General features: G+C 51.7%; 1 protein-coding gene across 12 annotated transcripts in view; it reads right to left on the bottom strand.

Moving 5' to 3' along the window:
* Positions 1-8,103: 8,103 nt before the first annotated feature.
* Positions 8,104-21,731, bottom strand: part of osgn1 (oxidative stress induced growth inhibitor 1) — a 34,109-nt gene continuing 20,481 nt past the window's right edge. For all 12 annotated transcript variants that reach the window (XM_052031614.1, XM_052031605.1, XM_052031609.1 and 9 more), the window contains 3 exons: positions 17,784-17,975; positions 14,989-15,080; positions 8,104-12,457 (listed from right to left, as the gene is read on the bottom strand). In XM_052031614.1, coding sequence (XP_051887574.1) covers positions 11,455-12,457; positions 14,989-15,080; positions 17,784-17,975 — 1,287 coding nt within the window. In that variant the 3' untranslated portion in view covers positions 8,104-11,454. The remainder of the gene's footprint in view (positions 12,458-14,988; positions 15,081-17,783; positions 17,976-21,731) is intronic.

Here is a 21,731-nt window from a genome sequence, read left to right on the forward strand (position 1 = left end):
CCACTACACCCACATCTCTCCCACTAAACTCTCCCACCCCTAAACTACCACCCCCTCCCTCTGCTCCCCTTTTCCATCCTACCCCATCCCATCCACCCTTCCCTCCCTCTCTGCCTCACCCTTCTCCCTCCGCCTCCACTCTCCCTCAACCTCTTACCCATTCCTCCTCCTTTCCCTCCCATTCCTCACACTCTCTCTCCCCTTTCCCTCCTCCTCCCCTTCCCCCCTCCACACAACCCCCCTCTCCCCCCCAGACCCTCTCCCCCTCCTCCCCTCAGACCCTCCGCCCCAGACCCTCTCCCCCCTCGCCCCAGACCCTCTCCCCCTCCTCCCCCCAGACCCTCCGCCCCAGACCCTCTTCCCCCTCCTCCCCTCAGACCCTCCCCCCCTCTCCTCAGACCCTCCCCCCGCAGACCCTCTCCCCCCCGCAGACCCTCTCCCACCCGCAGACCCTCTCCCACCTTCATGTCGCTCATGATGGTCTGGAAGAGGCCGCCGAGCGCGCTACAATCCTTCTCCATTCCTCCCGCGTCCATCTTCACCGCGCCCGGGGACCAGCTCCGGGAGCGCGGCTCACAGCGGCGGGGCTCCGGCCCCTCGGACACCGGGGCTCCGGCCCCTCAGACTGTGGCGGCGCTCAGATGCCGCACGGAAACATTGTATCAGAATGTAGCGAGTGGCGGCTCCCTCACTCGCTCCGCGCTCCCTCGCTACCGCTCTCGCTCGCTCCCGTCTCCCTTTCACTCGCCCCCGGCTCCCATTTTCCTCTCTGGGGGCGGCCGCTCGGTCCGGGGCGGAGTCGAGGATCTTCGGCAATTTCCGTCCATTCACTTCGGGCATTTCCGCCGCTGCTCCCTTCACAGCGCCGCCCCGGCACCGCCCACACCACTGACCCCCTCCCAGGCACCGCCCACACCACTGACCGCCGCCCCGGCACCGCCCACACCACTGACCGCCGCCCCGGCACCGCCCACACCACTGACCCCCTCCCCGGTACCGCCCACACCACTGACCGCCGCCCCGGCACCGCCCACACCACTGACCCCCTCCCCGGCACCGCCCACACCACTGACCACCGCCCCGGCACCGCCAACACCACTGACCCCCTCCCAGGTACCGCCCACACCATTGACCCCCTCCCCGGCACCGCCCACACCACTGACCCCCTCCCAGGTACCGCCCACACCACTGCCCGCTGCCCCGGCACCGCCCACACCACTGACCGCCTCCCCAGCACCGCCCACACCACTGACCCCCTCCCAGGTACCGCCCACATCACTGACCGCTGCCCCGGCACCGCCAACACCATTGACCCCCTCCCCGGCACCGCCCACACCACTGACCCCCTCCCAGGTACCGCCCACACCACTGCCCGCTGCCCCGGTACCGCCCACACCACTGACCGCCTCCCCAGCACCGCCCACACCACTGACCCCCTCCCAGGTACCGCCCACATCACTGACCGCTGCCCCGGCACCGCCAACACCACTGACCCCCTCCCCGGCGCCGCCCACACCACTGACCCCCTCCCCGGTACCGCCCACACCACTGACCCCCTCCCAGGTACCGCCCACACCACTGGCCCCCTCCCCGGCACTACCCGCACCATCTCCCTGGTGGCCATGTGATGACCACTAGACCTGGGAGTCTGGTGCGGGTCAGTGTGGAGGGAGCTTTATACCAACCTCACTTTATAAAATAAATTTAAAACTTAATTTGTTTTGTTCATGAGTCCTCCTTGTCCAGGATGCTCTCCGGACCCTGTGGTGCCCATCGGTCCTGGAAGGCCTCCAGCGAGCCAGTGGACGCCGTGCTCCCTCTCCAGGGACACCTGGGCACAGACATGTCCTCACCTCAGACTACACCTGAAACACACTAAACCCGTGGGTAATCAAAGTGGAATAAATGAGATGCCGTAAAAGTTAGAATGAAAATTCATTGACCTGAAAAATGAACTGTTTATCTCGGAGACACCAAAGACCGCAGATGCTGGAATCTGGAGCAACACACAAAGTGCCGGAGGAACTCAGCAGGTCAGGCAGCGTCCATGGAGGGAAGTAAACAGTCGACGTTTCGGGTCAAGACCCTTCATCAGGACTGATGCTGCCTGACCTGCTGAGTTCCTGCAGCACCTTGTGTGTCGGTCTCCACAGATACTGCCTGATCTACTGAATATTTCCGGCATTTTGATGTTATTCAGTCCCAGGTGCAACCCTGACCTGCCTCCAATGAACACAATTACTACAAGCACTCTGGAGTTAATCACCTTTCACAGGTAATTCGAGACACCATTTGGAAAGACCTTAAAGTCTACTGCCAACAACCCAAGGTTTGTTTGCAACTAACCAGAACCTGCCCAACTGGTTTGTGGCTTCTGAATAACCGGTGATTCTGCTCAGAGAGCAGAGCATGTTTAACTTTCCTTCAGAGAAGTGAAAGCTTTAATCCGAACAGCCACTCCGAGAAATGTGCAGAGTTTGGGCAAAAGCTCTGCAGGAGGATTGAGAGCTGCTTCACAGCGGTGAGAGAGGAAATGGGTCCAATTTGCAAAGCAGCAGAGTTTACAATGCCTTCATATACCAGAGGGAGAGGGTCCCCCACCCTGGCCACCTAAACCTTGCATCAAGAAGCTGACCCCCCTCCAGCCGAACAATGTCTCGCATCGGAGCATCAGTGGTACCGCCGCTGGCTGACAGCTCCGGAGACCCAGGTTCGATCCTGACCTCTGGTGCTGCGTTCGAGTTTTGCGCGTTCTCCCTGTGGGTGGGTGAGCACGAGAGAGATCAGCAAAATCAAACTGCTCGAGGAACTCAGAGGGCCAGACAGTATCTGAGAGAGCGAGAGCGAAGGTTGTGGGGGAGAGAAGGGGATAGACCCAAAGGACTTCTTCCAAACTGTGAAAATAAGAATGAATTCGGGGTTTCATTTTGGCAGCAAGTCCGGCCTGCACTGTCCTGGAATTCACAGAGATTACACATGTAAATTATTAACCTGTTAGATCGAGGACCCCAGTGACAAAGTCAGTCAATGCCCGGTTGAAAACAAAATTCAGCTGTAACAACACAGCAGGCTCCACCTCCTGACAGACCCGCATAATGGGACTGTACAGCAGCACAGTGGACGGGCCACAATGGGCTCATCCTTTCACATTATTATCAAAAGTAATAATGAGCCAATTAATTGGGCCAAGGCCCAGTGAAATGTATAACGTTCCAAACAAATCATTCTGCTAAAAATCAGGAGCAAAGAGCCTGGAAGGATGAAGGAAGACTTCGAGCAGAACGAACCGAGGGGAAGGTTCACCCGTTCGGAGACCTAAACCTACAAATTACCTCGATTCCATCAAACTCAGTGCAACATTACAGCTTCGGTCACGATGTTGTACAGAAAGGTACCGGAACAGAAGCTGCAAAAACAAAATACTGCAGATGCTAGACATCTGAAATAAAAATAGAATGCTGGAGATACTCAGCAGGTCAGACAGCACCCGTGGAGGGAGAAAAGGAGTCAGCGTTTCTGGGGAAATAGGATTTCTCTTCACCTAATGGTGGGGAGTGACGGTGGGGGGATGTGAGACATTGCTACCGAATATCGAAAGGCCTGGATAGAGTGGACGTGGAGAGGATGTTTCCAGTAGTGGGAGAGTCTAGGACCAGAGGGCACAGCCTCAGAATAAAGGACGTCCCCTTTAGAACAGAGATGAGGAGGAATTTCTTCAGCCAAAGGGTGGTGAATCTGTGGAATTCATTGCCACAGATGGCTGTGGAGGCCAAGTCATTGATTTCAAGCAGAGATTGATAGGTCCTTGATTAGTAAGGTGTCAAAGGACACAGGGAGAAGGCAGGAGAATGGGGTTGAGAGGGAAAATAAATCAGCCATGATCGAATGGCAGAGCAGACTCGATGGGCCAAATGGCCTAATTCTGCTTCTGTCTTATGGTTTTATCTGGGGTACAAAACTGCCTTAGCAGAATGATGATCAAAACTCAGGGTACACCTTGGTCTTCAGAAGTGAATTCTCTGTCCCCCGGGTCAGGGGGGTTACATGGGGTATAGGAGTTGGGGGGTAACTAGTGGGGTTAGAGGGGGTGACATCATGGGCACATCCCTCCCCACTATCGATAGTATCTACAAGAGGCGCTGCCTCAAGAAGGCAACATCGATCAAAGATCCCCACCATCCGGGCCATGCCATCTTCTCGCAGCTACCGTTGGGCAGGAGGTACCCACACCAGCCTGAAGTCCCACACCACCAGGTTCAGGAACAGGGACTTCCCTTCAACCATTCGGTTCTTGAACCAACTGAGAAAATCCTATCACTAGTTTAGCGACACCATGACCACTTCGATCACTTTACCTGCATCTACCAATCACCACCGTGTGTCCACCCTGCCTCCCCTCCTTTATCCACCTATCACTGCTCTGCTTTTCCCTCCTATATATTGGGCTTCCCCTTTTCCTATCTTCAGTCCTGAAGAAGGATCCTGACCCGAAACGATGACCGCCTGCTTTTCTCCACGGATGCTGCCTGGCCTGCTGAGTTCCTCCAGCATCATCGTGTTTTTCATCTAGATTCCAGCATCTGCAGTCCTTTGTTTCTCCAGTACATTGGCCTTCATTGTGAGAGGATTTGAGTCTGGCAGTAAAGATGCCATTGCACATGGGTGCAGTTGGGGACTCCACCCTGGAGTACTGGGGACACCTCTCCTCTCCCTTCCCTTCCCTAAAGGACAGATGTACCTACCATAGAGGGAGTGAGGCAAACATTCCCCAGACGGGTTCTAGGGTTGGCAGGTTTCTCTTATGAGGAGAGATTGAGCAGATTGGGGCCAGGTTTTCTAGAATTTATGAGAATGAAAGGAGGTCTCACAGAGAGCTACAAGATTCTAAGAGAGCTCACAAATGCAGAGGAGGGCGGATTCCCCTGGCGAGGAGAATGGAGAAAGCCAGACAATAAGGGGCTGGCCAATTAGGACTGAGATGAGAATACATGTCTTCACTCAGAGGGTGGTGAATTGTGGGACTCCCTACCCCAGAGGCTATGGAGGTTCCATCACTGAGTTCATTTGGGACAGACAGCAATCCATTTCTGGGCATTAAAGGGATCATGGATTAAGTTAGTGCAGGAAGCTGGTGCCGAGATAGAAGATCAGGCAGGATCCAAGGCAGGAGATGAGGGTGATGGTAGAGGGTTGATTTGCGATCAGAAGTCTGTGGGCAGTGAAGTCCTACGAGGAGCAGTGCTGGACCCTTGCTGTTTGTACAATATGTGAGTGACTTGTATGTGGATGTGGGAGGCGGGATCTGTAAGTTCGCAGATGACACAAAGATTGGAGGAGTTGTTGGCAGTGCAGGGTGGGGTGGGGGGGGGGGCTGGTCTTTGGCTGCAGAGAGATAGATGTGTTGGTGCAATGGGTTGAAATTGCAATTCTAATCCAGACAAATGAGGTTAGGTTTGGGGCTGGTCAGACCGCAGCTGGAGCACTGCGTGAAGTTCTGGTCACCACACTACAGGATGTAACAGTGCTTGGAGAGGGTGCTGAGGAGATTCATCAGGACGGTGCCTGGGATGGAGCAGTTCAGTTATGAGGAGAGACTGGAGAAGCTGGATCTGTTCTCCCTGGAGCAGAAGGGGTTAAGAGGGGACACGATTGAGGTGTAGAAAATGATGAGGGAAGGGGAATTGAAGCAGCAGGCAATTGGGAGCTTAGGATGGCCATTGCAGACCAAGCATCAGTATCCTGTGAAATGGTCGCCCACTCTGCACTTGGTCTCGCCGATGCATAGGCTACATCCAGAGCACCAAATGCAGTAGACAAGGTTGAAGGTGTGGCTTCCACAGCAACCATTTCCAGCCACCTTCACATCGTGGACCTGCAGTGGCTCCCTGCACCGAGCCCCACCACTTGGAGCTCAGAGGTTCTCCCCAGCAGAAAGGACTCCTGCTGTCACACATAACCCCACTCACTGCCACATGGTCACCCATCTCCCACCCCTTCCACCATCTCTCTTTAGTTCTCCCTGCCCGTCCTCATTTCTTTGCAACTTATCATCCGTTTTATCTGACTATGGCCCGTTCTGTTGGAAGACCTTTAACCTGAAATGTCATTTCTCCACTGATACCGTCTGACCTCTGGGCCTCGGGTTTTAGCTCAGATTTCCAGCATCTGCAGGAACTTTCTTGCTGATTTGTCAACTGGTGGACAGTTCTGCCCTCTGGTGGATGTAAATCAGCACTGCAGGCAATTCCTGACGTGGGGAATTAACGTTGGACCATGGAGACGGGGTTCAGCCCCTGCAGCCTGCTCTGCCATTAGTCATGGCTGATGCTCTGTCTCGATACCATTTCCCACCCATCCCTATGGATGCCTTTTGCATCTAGAAGTTTCTCTGTTTCAATATATTCAGCAACATCCTGTTCAGCCCGTGGCAGCAAATTCACTTGGAGAGCGGTGAAGCTGTTGAAGTAATTCCACCTCCTCTCAGTCCCAATTCTCCCACCCTGTAACCAGAGACTGTGACCGCTCGTCCTCGACACTCCAGCCAGGGAAAACATCCTCCCCACCTCCAGTCCATCAATCAGAAATTTGTAAATGTCAGTGAGATCCCCTCACATTCTTCCAAACTTCACAGGGTACAGACTGAGTTGACCCAACCCCCCCATACAGCAATCTGCCATTCCAGGAAACAGGCTGGTGAACCCAAGCAGGTACATCATTAACCAAGGAAACCAAAACTGCACATAGTAGCCCGGTGTGGCCTCACCAAGACCCTGTATACATCCTTGCTCCTCCACTCAAACCCTCTTGCTTCAAAGGCCAACGTAAGGTAAGGTATCTTTAGTCACATGTACATTGAAACACACAGTGAAATGAATCTTTTGCGTAGAGTGTTCTGGGGGCAGCCCACGAGTGTCGACACACTTCTGGCACCAACATGGCATGCCCACAACTTCCTAGCCCATGTGTCTTTGGAATGTGGGAGGAAACCCGAACACCCAGAGGAAACCCACGCAGATACAGGAAGAACGTATAAAGTCCTTACAGACAGCAGCCAGAATCAAACGCGGGTCACTGGTGCTGTAGTAGCATTACGCTAACTGCTACACTACCAGGCCTGCCTATTGGCTCCCCAACCGCTTGCTGGACCTGTACGTTTGCTTTCAGTGACTGGTACACAAGGACTCAAGTCCCTGAGCATCGACACCTCCCAATCTAATACCATGTAAATACTGAAAGCAGAATGCAGGAGAGTTCAGCATGTCAAGCAGCATCTGTGGAAGCAAACAGTATGAATCAATGTTTCTGGTCAAGACCTGCATCAGAACAGCAAAAGTTGCTAGTATATAGCAGTAGATTTGGGGGGGGGGGGCGCGCCTCTATTCCCCCCACCCCCACATACATTGGGAGCACCAAATGCAGTAGATGAGGTTGAAGGAGGTGCACGTAGTGGAGGGCAGCTGGATGGATTTTTCTTCCAGAAAGCAGAGGAGACCCGATCTTCCTGATGGGGTATTTTCAGACTGGACACCCAAGGTGAAGACAGCCAATGAGGGCCTGGGAAATGGAAAGTATCAACATGGCGGAGGGCATGTGAGGGTGTAGGTGGGAAGGGACTGGACAAGGGGAGACAGGATAGAGTCAAGGTACAAGGCAAGTTGACTGGGGCAAGAGCAGGCAGAAACAATGGGCTACCAGGACAGTCCTGTGTGGATCTTGGGTAGTAAGTGTGGGGTTGAGGCACCATCGGGTTGAAGGCTGTGGAGGGAGATCTCTTGATGTGATGGGATCTTTGACAGTGCAGGAGACAGTGGTCTGGTGTTCGTTGGTGGGGTCATGGTCCAGGGGTAGGTAAGATGTGTCTGAGGGCTGACGTCTGGTTTCGGTGAGGTAGAGGTCAGTCTACCAGACGACAATGGCACCGCCCTGGTCTACAGGTTGGGATTGGTGTGGAGTGAGAAGAGGGCTGTGTGTTTGGAGGGAGTGAGGTTGGAGTGGGTCAGGGGAGCGGAGAAGTCAAGATAGTTAATGTCACATCAGCAACTGGAGGTGGAAATGTTGAGAGAGGGGGTGTCCATGAACAAGTGTTGGAGATGCGAGAAGGGGAGGTCAGTGGGGGGAAGGGACTCCCTGCCAAAGAAATAGGCACGGAGGAAGCAGCGAAGGGAGCGCTCACAGTGGGCAGAGAGAGCGAGTGTTGAGGGTGGTGCTGGGGTATGAGATCAGGGCAGGGGGCGAGATCAGTGAGAGAGAGTGGGGAGATCCTGGTGGAGTATCAGGGGTGGGAGGGAAGTGAGGTCCCTGCTCAGTGTCAGGGCCTGGGGCCTGTCCCCTGCCTTTGCCTACAATGAAGAACAGGGAGCGCTTCTGTTCCCCGAGGCCGATATTTATCCATCAGTCGACACAACTTAAACGGAACCCAATGATAAGATATCTTTATTAGTCACGTGTACATTGAAACACACAGTGAAATGTACCTTTTCACGTGGAGTGTTCTGGGGGCAGCCCGCAAGCGTTGCCACACTTCCGGCGCCAACATAGCATGCCCACAGCTTCCTAACCCGTACGTCTTTGGAATGTGGGAGGAAACTGGAGCACCCGGAGGAAACCCACGCAGATACAGGGAGAATGTACAAACTCCTTACAGACAGCAGCCGGAATTGAACCCGGGTTGGTGGTGCGGTAATAGCATTACACTAACCACTACACTACTGTGCCTGCCCATACAATGCCCCTGGTCAGGGTTAATGAGGGGGATCTGGAGGGGAGGTCGGGTGGTCGCGGCCCCACAACCCCAGCCCAAGGACGGCCGGCTGACCACTGCCCCCACAGACCCCGGTGGGTCGGTTAGGACTGGAGGAAGTTTAGTGTCAGTAACCGGCGACAGATCTCATCACTTCCCACCTGAAGCAGCTTGCTGCCTTTGTGCCAGTCCCGGTGCGAGAGGCCATGCACACCACTGAACTCCAGCGCTGACTGACAGTCAGGGTGTGTCAACAGCCCCGTGGCTCCTCGGATCAGGACCCACTGGTTTGCTGGGGGGGCAGACGGTCAAAGGCAGTCACAGTTCCCCCTTTCCCCGTGAGGGGAGACTGGCCTCTCCTCACTGCTCCCCCCTCCCCCTCCGACAGGCAGGTTGTGTGCAGACACTAACCCCCCCCCCATGATGGGGGCAGACGGAGGGTGGTCAGCCTGTAGGGGGGTGGGGGGAGGGGGGGAAGAACCTGACAAACTGGCTGAGATGACCCCAGGCCCCACTGCACCAGACCTGGTACCTCACCCACTTTCTCTCACAGCCCATTTCCCCGTGTCCAAAACTCCATCCTTCTCAACTTGAGGCAATGGAGCAGCCACAGACCTGGGACAGAGAACCCTGAACCCCCACAGGGCCCCGGGACACAGAACCCCAAACCAGATCACAAGACAAGGGAGCAGAAGTAGACCATTCGTTCCATCGAGTCTGCTCCAAGGAAAAGGAAAAAGAAGAAAAAAGGGAAAAAGAAATGAGAAATGGGGGAAAAAGTGCTCCATGAGCTAAAGGGAAAAAACCTGTTCCTTTCTAGCCCCAATTTCTGGCCTTATCCCCATATCCCTTGATACCTTGACTAATTAGATACCTATCTATCTCCTCCTTAAACGCCTCCAATGATCGGGCCTCCACTGCTGTATGTGGCAAAGAATTCCATAAATTCACTACCCTCTGGCTAAAGAAATTTCTCCTCATCTCTGTTTTAAACCGGTACCCTCTAATTCTAAGATTGTGCCCTCTGGTCCTGGACTCACCCACCAAGGGAAACAGCTTAACCACATCTACTCTGTCCAGTCCTTTCAACATTCTAAATGTTTCTATGAGGTCCCCTCTCATTCTCCTGTACCCCAGTGAGTACAGTCCAAGAGCTGACAAACGCTCATCATATGTAAGCCCTTTCATTCTGGGAATCATCCTCGTAAATCTCCTCTGAACCCTCTCCAACGTCAGCACATCCTTCCTAAGATATGGGGCCCAAAACTGCACACAGTATTCCAAATGAGGCCTCACTAGTGCCCCGTAGAGCCTTATCAACACCTCCCTACTTTTATATACTATACCTCTTGAAATGAATGCCCCCACAGGGCCCTGGGACAGAGAACCCCAAACCCTAACCCAGCATGCTCTCCCTGCTGCAGGTGTGCAGGGACAGAGAGGGGGGACCGGGGGAATCACCAACACCCTCACACAGAGTAGTGGCTCCATATTGAAGGAATATCCCAGCAGGAGGGCAGCTGCAGTTTGTCCTGTCCCAGGACTTGCAACAACCACAGGGCGGCCCAGGACTCCACAGGGAAGTGGTGATGATGCCCGAATTGTCAGTGTGTCGGGGGCAGGAGGGACCCAGTCTGTCCTCAGTCTCCGTTCTCCCCCGTGCACACCGTGGATCGTTTCTCAGCTCCTGCAGCTTGCTGGATTAACACATTAACACCACATGAAGTTTTCGCCACAACTTCAGCCCTTTAATGAGAAAGTAATCACCAACACGGTGCCAGTCTGCTGCTCCAGACAGGGACAATTACATCTTCAATCTCATTCCGCAATTCCGCAAACAATTATTTACTTGCCCTCCCCTTCACCTCCTCTTTCTCGATCGGTTCTATCCCTGTCACTCCAGCCCGCCCCCCACTCACTGACGGTGGGTTCAGGCCTGGTCTGGTCCTGAACCCTCACTTTCAGCGGACAACACTGCTCTGAAGTAAACGTCCGATCTCCGCACACCCGACTCCAGCGAGGTGTGGCGGGGCCTCAGCCCCGGGAGGGGTGCCGACCACCCTTCTGGGTCAGTCCCAGCCTTGGACAACTCCCGACAGGGTCATTGCTTTGGGGCACGGTGAAACTTCATGAGAATTAACATCACGTCCATGACTATAGCCCACACACAACAGGAATCACAATTCAATCCCCACCCGTGGGACGCGACCCATACAGTTAATTACCAGCGACATGGCAGTGTTGGCTCAAACCTCCCCGTGATTCAAGCCAAGTACAAAGCTTTGGCCGCCACCCCTAGTGACAGTACAGGACAAAACTTCAGGAAACAGCAAGAGAAATCTCTTCCATTCTGTCTCTCCGGGCTTTTCATGTTGGAATGTGATGGGATGAAAACATGGGCACCCCATGTCTCCAGTCTTCAGACCAGGACAGCCACACCAAGAACCATGCCAGTGCCTGCCTCGACAGGAACGGAGGATCTTCATCCCAATATATCCCTCTCCTCAACTAATGGAGACCATCAACATTCCACACAGGATCAGGGAGTGAATTCCCTTCACACCTGACTTAGTGTGTTGAAGAACCAGATCAGTGGAATATCTCAAAGTAAAACCACCTTGGGGACTCCTTACAACATGCCTGAAGCAGCTGTCAGACCCCACGAAGGACACAAACACAGGTTCTCTTCCTCTCCTGGTCTGGAGACTCCAGTCTCAGTTTGTGGGGAACCACTGCTCCTTGTGCCGCTTTACCAGGCAGCTGGTGATTGCCAGAGCCCCACCCTTGACAAACCGCACAAAGTTATCACCCACCAGAGGTCCCATTGCAAACAGAGTGGGCTCCTGCACCAGCTCGTAAGTGTAAGGGTGGATGTGCAGAGGGTTGTAACGGCAGGAGATGGGCAGCTTCGGGTCCAGACCCAGGTAGACTCCATTGTCCCTCAGGAAAGAAAGCCTGGGGTTGGTCCCAATCAGCACCAGTGCCATGGAGACGCTCACCCCTGTCTGAACCTTGTCCCAACTTTCCAGGATGCACTTCCGATCGGGCTGGAAGCTGCGGACCCTGTGCTGAGGGAGGCTGGTGTAACCACGGTAGGAGGTGGGCTCCTCACCCACACACTGCTGGCTCATCATCTGGTGCACCTTGTGGTACTCTGGGTAAAGCACCTTGGGCAGCTGGTTAAAGATCAGGTTGGGATCGGTGACCGAGCAGCGGAAGGCGTGCAGGACCGGGACACTCCCGTGGTGGGCACAGAGAATGGCGTCAGCCGCGGTCAGTCCAGCACCGACGATCAACACGGGATCCGAGAACTGGTTCAGCCGGCCCTGGGCAACAGCCACCTCCAACTCCGAGATACTGTGACACACATAGGGCAAGTCCTCGCCTTCCACCCCCAGCCGCACTGGCTCATCGTGGGTCCCTGTCGCCAAGACCACGTTCTCGGCTCGGATCAGAAAGGGTGTCCGGCTCCCGTCCCTCGAGGTCTGATACCCCTGGACCTCCCACAAGGATGGAGCCGCTTGACAGCACGTCCCGTCCTCTCTGCTCTCCCGGGTCACACAGCGCTCTCCACCCACCTCCCCCTCACTGCCAGCCCGACGCAGCGCCGTCACACAGCTGCTGGACACAAAGTTCTTCTCCAGCCCCATCTCACCGACAAAGTTCTGGTAATAGGCAGCAACCTCAGCTGGGAGCACACGGTCATTCCTCAGGCTCCTGAGGTCCAGGGGTTACGGATGGGGGGGTTGGGGGGGGGGGGGGGGGGTTGTGTGGAGGGAAAGGAAGAAATAAAGTGTACAGTTAGAACCCTGTTCTGCCAGCTGTTGGGCAGATGTGCCCCACCCTGGAAGAGTCAGCTCTTTGAACGACCCCAGTGATTGGGACCTGCAGATGCCTCTCACTCTGCCCTTAGGGAGACTGCCCCACCTCCTGTCTGGGTTTATTACAGAACCAGCTCCTCCACTACACACTCCAACTATTCCAACACTGTTCCCACTTTTCCCATCATTGTTCCTTGTCATTTTCCTTTCCACCATCATCTCCAATAAAAATAGAAAGTGCTGGAAACACTCAGCAGGTCAGGCAGCATTTGCAGGGAGAGAAACAGCACTAATGTTGCAGATGGAGGACTTTTCACCAGAGGCTTCCTGCTCTGCTGAGGATTTCCAGCAGGTGCTGTTTACATCTGGCTGGATACGGGGGGTTCCCTGTGGGTGAGTTTACTGACAACCCTGATGGTGTCCAATGTCCTGGTCACCACTGGGGAACTGATTTCACAATCAGCCTCCCTCAGCACCAACCAAGGTTTTCACCTTCCTCCCCTCAGGTTTCTAACCTGTATCCTCCCACAGCTTTAGGCCTTCACTCCTCCTTGACACAGCCCCTTCAAATCTCGGCATCCGCAAAAATTTCAATTCTCCGTCAAGATTTTTTTTTCTGAACAAGACTGTTCCCAACTGACCCCACACAACCTCACTGACCTCCGTGCAGCAACCACTTGGCCCCCAGTACTGCCCATCCTTGACCAATGGCCACACCCCTTTGATCAGCCAACGATCACCTCCCATCCAAAACCTCCCCTCACCCCTTCCTCTTATCCTGAACCCAGCTCTCTGTCCCCACTCTCTTTGCTTCTTTTAATGGGGCCTCTGGACAAGTCCTTCAGTCACCTTTCCCCACGTGGAAGAACATTGGCCAAGCCTGAGCTGCCTCATGGCTGTGACTAATTACAGGGCTGTCTGGATGAACAGACAAGTAGCTGGTAGGGTTATGTGGGGCCAGACTGTTGTGTGCATCAAACAGCAGGGAGACAGGTGAACCCAGCGAGAAGGCAGCTGTTCAGCTCAATCCTTCATTCAAGGTCCTGGCCAAGGAGGGCATCAACACGACCCCAACTCTATCCACCATCAATTCCAGTTCTATTAAACCCTTGGCCAATAGGCTGGAGAGTTAAAATTCTTCTGCTCTGTGACCCTTCACCTACCCCTTGGATGATTTCTTCCATGAACAGTTCATTTCCCTTCTCCAGGAAAGTGGTGACATAGGTAGACAGGTGGTGAGGAAGATGCATGGTACATGTGTCTTCATTGGCCATGGCACTGAGTACAAGCTGGTTGTTTAGGAAGGACAGGAATAAGCTGGAGAGGGGGCAGAAAAGATTCACAAGGATGTTGCTGGGACTGGAGGGCTTGAGTTACAAGGGGAGACTGGACAGGCTGGGACTGTTTTCCCTGGAGCGAAGGAGGCTGAGGGGTGACCTTATAGAGGTTCATAAAATTATGAAGTGAATAGATAGGACAAACAGTGATAGTCTTTTCCCCAGGGTAAGGGAATCTAAAACTGGAGGGCACAGGTTTGAGGGGAGAGATTTAAAGGAGATCAGAGGGGCAACTTTTCCCACACAGAGTGTGGAGAGTATATGGAACGAGTTGCTGGAAGTGGGAGAGGCAGGTACGATTTGGACATTTAACATTTGGACAGGTACATGGATAGGAAAATTGGTATTGGTTTATTATTGTCACTTGTACCGAGGTGCAGTGAAAAACTTGTCTTACAAACCGATCTTACAGGTCAATTCATTACACAGTGCAGTTACATTAAGTTAGTACAGAGTGCATTGATGTAGTACAGGTAAAAAAAAGACAATAACAGTACAGAGTAAAGTGTCACAGCTACAGAGAAAGTGCAGTGCAATAAGGTGCAAGGTCACAACAAGGTAGATCATGAGGTCATAGTCCATCTCATTATAAGGGAACCGTTCAATAGTCTTATCACAGTGGGGTAGAAGCTGTCCTTAAGTCTGGCGGTACGTGCCCTCAGGCTCCTGTATCTTCTACCCGATGGAAGAGGAGAAATACCAATACCAAAAGTTGAGAGGGATATGGACCATAGCAGACAGATGGGATTAGCTTGGAGAGGTTGGGATGGACGAGTTGGGCCAAAGGGACTGCTTCTATGCTGTACAACTCCGTGAATCTGTAAAGACCCCCCCCAAGCAGCAGGAAAATTCTCTCTCCCCACCCTATTAATTTTTCCAGACTCCTTCAGATTGCAGTGAAATTTTCCATTAACCTTTTATATTCCATTGAATACAAGTGTGTATAAACTTGCTCAGAATCTGACTCTGGGAACTGCACTGACTGTCCCCCAAAGCCATTACATCCTTCACAGGGAGCTGACCCAGTAAACAGAAGCCCTTTAAAGGGAAAGGACAATGTTGGGAAAGCAGTGTCGGGCCTGGTACGCACCTGCGCTTCTCGCTGACCCAGTCCTTCATTTTCAGACCCGGTAACTCCATCCAGTTGCCAAAACTCAGTGTGAGCATCGAGCCCTCCATATCCTGAAAGAGAAAGCAGTGAGCGGTCTCGGAATCTGCACCAGAATGGACCGGCTCCAGGTTACAGGGCCGAGAGATGGAGCAGGCAGAAAACCTGACGAGACCTCTAACAGAAATCAAGGCTTCGTAAAGGATGGACAGAGAAGAGGGATCCTTCTTCACCAAAGAGCGGGAGAATGGGGAACTAGGAGTGACTGCAGTCCCTGGCTTGAAGATATAAGGACAGAACGGATGAACATGCGGAGAGCAGCATAAAGATGGTCAGAGTGTACAGCACAGAAACAGGCCCACTGGGTCTATACCAACCATCCTGCCTATCTATATTAATCCCACTTGCTTGCATAAATTCCATCTCCCTCTGTGCCCTGCCCATTCATGTACCTGTCCAGATGCCTCGTTAATGTAGTTACTGTTCCTGCCTCCACCTTCTCCTCTGGCAGCTCATTCCAGATATCAACTATTCTCTGTGTGAAAAATCTACCCTCAGATCCATTTTAAACCTCCTCCCTCTCACCTTAAACCTCTAGTTTTAGACACCCCTCCCATGGGAAACAGGCTCTGGCCATCTACCCCAGCCTATCCAATCTTTTCCGATAGCTCAAGCCCACCAATTAGGGCAACATCCCTGTGAATCTTTTCTGAACCTTCTCTAGCTTAGAGTTGTGTCGTCTACATGCCCTGGAACACAGAACGAGTGGGATGTCAGAGAGAATAGTAAAGTTTCTACAGGGCTGGACAGATGAGATACGGTGAGGGCGTTGCCAGTGGCTGGAGGTCAGGACAGGGTGTGTGTGGAATTCTCTACAGAAGGCAGAGGAGGCCTGGTCATTAAATATATTCAAGGCCGGCACATTGGTGCAATGAGTAAAGTCACTGCCTCTCACAGCACCAGAGTCCTGGGTTCAATCCTGACCTCGGGTGCTGTCTGCGTGGAGTATGCACGTTCTCCCTGTGATATTGTGGGTTTCCTCTGGGTGCTCCGTTTCCTCACACATCCTAAAGACGTACAGATCAATAGGTTAATTGGCCGCTGTAAATTGCCCCTAGTGCGTAGGCAAGTGGCAGAATCTGGGAGGAGGCGATGAGAATGAGGGGAGAATAATAAAAAAAAACAGATTCGTGTCAGATTAACATGTGGGCGTTTGATGGTTGGTGTGGATTCAGCTGAAGGGCCCGTTTCTGTGTGGCCTCTCTCTCTGACTTTCAGGCAGATACATTTCTTAATGACTAGAGGGTCAATAGCTATGGGTAGAAGGTGGGAACAGGATACTGAGGTGAGTGGTCACCACAAAGGTGTTGAATGGTAGAGCAGGTTGATAGATCCCAACCTGTTTCCTGGTGTGTAGTTACTGTCAGGAGGCCTTTACACCATTCCCACAGTGACCCCTTGCCTTATAACACATTACCTCCATCAAAACCTCCTCCATACCCTAGTTCCCCAAACTTAGTTTATCGCTGTTGTGCCAAGACCATTCTTACTTAACAGAGCCACTCCTTCACTTTTACCCAGGTTCTTCCTGTCTGTACCTTTTAATAGTCAGAGCCCAATCCACAGCTTTCTGCAGTCACATCGTTGTAATGGTATCTGATCATTTTGTTTTCACCTTCTCCTCTGTTGCAGTTCCAAGTCCAATGAGATACAGAGCCTTGAGTTTTATCCTGTTATTTCTGTAACATCTTGCCTCGCCTACTGATTTACTCCTAGATCAGAACTCTCCATTCCTTCCCACAGTCCATTCATCATTCCCCACACTGATAGCTCCAGCCTCGCCTCTCCCCTGTCATTTACTGATTTTGGAGCTTTGATCCCTCCACCCACGATTTAGCTGGAAACCTCTCAAACTAAACATTTTGCTCCTCGCAAGGCAGCTGGTCATGCGTGTAAGAGAATAGAGAGGGTGCACTCAGTGAGAAGGCAAGGGGACTTTCTCACCTCTGGGAACACTGCTGGTGTTCAATCTTTGCAAGTTTCCTGAATCCATTTCACTCACTGAGCTAAGGATATACTACAGTACAGGGGCAGGCCCTTCGGCCCACCATGTCTATGCTGACCGTGATGCCAATCTAAACTAATCCCATCTGTCTCTACAGGATTTGTATCCCTCCCACCTGTTCATGTGTCTCTGTCTAAATGCTTCTTAAATGTAGTTATCATATCTCTCCCACCACCTCCCCGGCAGTGCCTTCTAAACACCTACCACTCTCTCTATTAAAAAAAAATTCCTGCACATCTCCTTTAAACTTTTCCCCTCTAACCTTAAAACTATGCCCTCAATTATTTGACATTTCTCCCCTTGGAAAAAGACTGTCTACTCTGCCTATGCCTCTCATAACCTCTATCAGGTCTCCCAGTCTCTGCCTCTCTGATGGAAACAATCCAAGTTTGCCCACCTTCTCCTTATAGCTCATATACCCTAATCCAGGCAGCGTCTTGGTGAAAGGATTCAGACACAGCAGCTTTCTGTCCACAGTTTTAACCCTTGGCCTAGATGACAGGGTTAATGGAGTGTCCTGGTGTCTTTGTAAATTCAGTATTCAAAGCAGAGCATAGAGTCATGCAAGGACTGTGTCACGATAGGAGTATTTGCATATTTTTCCAGGATGCAAATTGTGAATTCAAATCTCCCTTCTCTGAGTCAACCTATCAAGATGTGAAATAAATAAATAATTAATGGACAAAGCTGAGCCAGGTCAGCAGCCACTCACATGCCAGGAACCTCCAGGTAATCCTGTGCCCAGGACCAGATGTGATATACTCTGTGCAGCCTCTAGTCTCCACCACAAGGGAGAAGTGTGATCCAGACCATAGTCACCATCAGGCAGGAGAAGAGTGTCAAAGAGCACAGCCACTGGATTCGAGGAGCGTCCCTCCAAACCTTCAGACAGCCACTCCAGATCCTGAGGGCAGTCAAAACATGAGTTTATACTCAGTCACAGAGGACACTGAACTCAGGACCTTACCCGAGGGACTGGCAGTGTGTAACACATGGCTTGATGGGAAGATAGTCTCTGAAAACAATTAACATCAGGAGTCAGCATCAGAACACAGAGCTACTGGACTAGTTACTTCTTGCATCAGAGTCGGCCATTTGACCCAGCCTGTCCATGTCAGCTCCCTTCAGACCCACCTCTCCCCATCCCACGCGCCCCCCCCCCCATTCCCCTGGTCTTGCGAACTCATTAGATAAGACATCTTTATTAGTCACATGTATTTCACTGAGCGCTTCAATGTACATCTTCTGCGTAATGTTCTGGGGGCAGCCTGCAAGTGTCGCCACGCTTCCGGCACCAACAGAGCATGCCCACAACTTCTTAACCTGTACGTCTTTGGAACGTGGGTGGAAACTGGAGCACCCGGAGGAAACCCATGCAGACGTGGGGAGAACGTACAAACTCCTTACAGTGGCGGGAATTGAACCTGGGTCGCTGGTGCTGTAATAATGCTATGCTAACCGCTACACTACCGTGCCTGTCCCATTCTCTTCCACATGTCCCACCAACTCTGCTTTGCTGCTTTTTGTCACTTACGTTAAAATGCAATTTACAGCAGCCAATTAACCAACCAACCCACACATCTTTGGGATGTGGGAGCAAACCAGAGCACTCAGGGGAATCCCATGCAGTCACAGGGAGAACGTGCAAACACCACACAGACAGCGCCCGAGGTCAGGAGTGAACCCGGGTCTCTGGCACTGTGAGGCTGCTATGCCAGTGAACCAGAGGAACACCACAGGTCACACCTTGGATGCATCTGTAACTCCTGAGGTCTCCACACAGTTGTCCCTTCACTAGCACAGCCATGGCAAGTCTGGCTCTGTGGAAATCACAACAAGACTCCTGACCCTGAATCTAGTTGGGACTAAAATACAAGAATATTAACCACTGCAGAGAATCCCTAAATATTTCCATGTCACAAAGTTGTCCTGTAAAGTACATGTATCCCCTGTATAAAACACACCAGCTATTAGAAATAGTCTCCAATTTCTCACATGGGGTTGGCTTTGAACTCATTTCCCCTCAAACTTCAACAGATCTGTGTAAACCAGGGCCATAAAAATACAATTAGGAATTGAACATCACACCAGAAATCTTCATCTGCCTGAAGTACTCAGCACCACACTCCAATCAGCACAGCATTGGTTGTGGACAGAGGAGGAGGAGAAATATGCAGCAACTAACCAAATGGGCAATTAAATTACTCCCAGGCTTCAGCATGTCCTGCACTAAAGCCAAAGAGGGCTCTGGATTTTAGTGGACGAGTTTCTGTAAGTACAGCTTCTTTGGTGGGTGTGGGTCTGTGTGCAGGAGCTGCCATTTGTTGGAGGACTCTGAGAGCCATGGATGAACAAAACTGATCTGCACAAAGAACCAACGGGGTTTATTCACTGACCACATCAAACACAGCCCCAGATCTACAGCAAGAACAGATTTGTAGCATTGTTTAAGTATTTTGTTACATAGCTACAGTTCCACAGAACTTTATTGAAAGCAATTCCCAATCTGGCTGCCGACAATTCCAGGTCACACTGACGTCCAGCAAAAGGGAAACTGCAAGGAGCAATGCTGAAGCTTCAGAGCACAGAATCAGAGGAAGGGATGTGGTAACAAGGCAGGAGAAACACACATCTGCTTCTGCGCATCCTTGGGGCATTCCTTAGTCCTGGGAGAACAAATCATCCCATTAGCCTTGGGATGCTCTCCTGGACACAGCACTGGGAGGTGCTCCGACTGCGTGCAGTAAAAAGCAACCAAGGCGACAGAACCCAACTCACCCGACAGAGTGCCATATGTCCCTTGAACTGGGTACCAGACTAACTCTCACAGTGTTTCTCCATGCCCGAGGCTATGGAATCAGTACTGGGATAATTGAACAGTGAGATTGGGCAAGGACCACTGCTAAAGATCACCTCAACAGTGAGAATTGAAAACTGTTCACTTAAGTGTTCAGATACACCTCCAGCAGCAATCAGTGTGTTACAGACTCTTACAGCAGGGAAACAGGCCCTTCAGCCCAACTCATCCATGCCAACCAAGGAGCCTTCCTGAGTGAGTCCCATTTGCCTGCATTTGGCCCGTATCCCTCCAGACCTTTTCTATCCACGTCCCTGTCTAAATGTCTCTTTTGTACCCACCTCTACCACTTCCACCTCGCTCCATACACCCACCACTCTCTGAAAAACTTGCTCCTCAGGTCCCCTTTAAATCCTTCCCCTCTCACCTTAAACCTGTGCCCTCTAGTTTTAGACTCCCTATCCTGAAAAAAAACTGACCTCCCGCCTTATCTACACTCCTCAGGATTCTGTAAACCTCTAAGGTCACGCCTCAGCCTCCTCCACTCCAGGGAAAACAGTCCCAGCCTGTCCAATCCCTCGTTATAACCCAAACCCTCCAGTGCCAACAACATTCTCACAAACCTTTGCTGTACCCTCTCTAGTTTAATAACATCCTTCCTATAACTGGGCGACCAGACCTGCAGTATTCCAAGTGGAGTTTCACCAACGTCCTGTACAGTTGTAATGTGACGTCCCAACTCTTACAGACCATCCTGGGTAATGAATGGGTTCTGTTTTTTCTTTAAACAGATATCCTCAAGTCAGTTTTGTCCATAAGTTAGGAAATACACAAAAACAAATCACAAGATATGGTAACCACACATAAAACAGTACAGCACAGGAACAGCCCCTTCAGTTCACCAGGTCTGTGCCAAACACGATGCCAAATTAAACTAATCTCTTCTGCCTGCACGTGATCCATATCCCTCCATATTCATAGCCTCTTAAATGCCACTGTTGTATCTGCTTCCACCACCATCCCTGGCAGCCTGTTCCAGGCACCCATCGCTCCGTGCCTTTCAACTTTCCCCCTCTAATCTTAAATACATGTCGCCCAGTATTTGACCTCCACAGCATTGTAATGAATGCCACTGAAACCACATTAGACTGATAAGAAACAATCGAGAGCGAGAGTGAGAGATTTTACTCAATGCCCTGACCAATGAAGGCATGGGTGCCACACGCCTTCTTCACCACTCTGTCTACCTGTGTGGCCACTTTCAGGGAACTATGTACTAGTACTCCTAGGTCTCCTTCTTCTACAGCATTTCCTAAGCCCCTACCATTCACTATGTCCTCTCCTGGTTTAAATTCCCAAAAATAAAGTAAAACACACTTTTCCGAGCTAAAATTCCATCTGCCATTCCTTGGCCCACTTTCCCAGTTGATCGCCATCTTGCTGCAACCTTAGACATCCTTCTTCACTTCCCACCACACCACCAATTTTGGTGTCATCTGCAAACTTACTAACCATGCCACCTACATCCTCATCCAAGTTGTTAATGTGATAAACAAGGGACCCAGCACTGATCCCTGTGCACTCCTCAGGTCACAGGCCTCCAATCTGAATAACAACCCTCCACTATTGCCCTCTGACTCCTTCCACTAAGCCAACTTTGTATTCAATTGGCTAGCTAACCCTGGATCTCATGTGTCCTAACCTTCCAGACCAGTCTACCCTTGTTAAAGTCCATTGACAAGTTCACACATCCTACTTTCATCTCTTTCCTTGGTTCCCTATTCCTTACAGTCAGTCAACAAAAGTCGTCAATAATGTTTTAAAATTTCCAATTGATGCTCCATTGCAACAGCTTTTTCAGAG

Source organism: Pristis pectinata, chromosome 16 (assembly GCF_009764475.1).
Source record: "Pristis pectinata isolate sPriPec2 chromosome 16, sPriPec2.1.pri, whole genome shotgun sequence".
In the NCBI taxonomy this organism is placed as follows: domain Eukaryota; kingdom Metazoa; phylum Chordata; class Chondrichthyes; order Rhinopristiformes; family Pristidae; genus Pristis; species Pristis pectinata.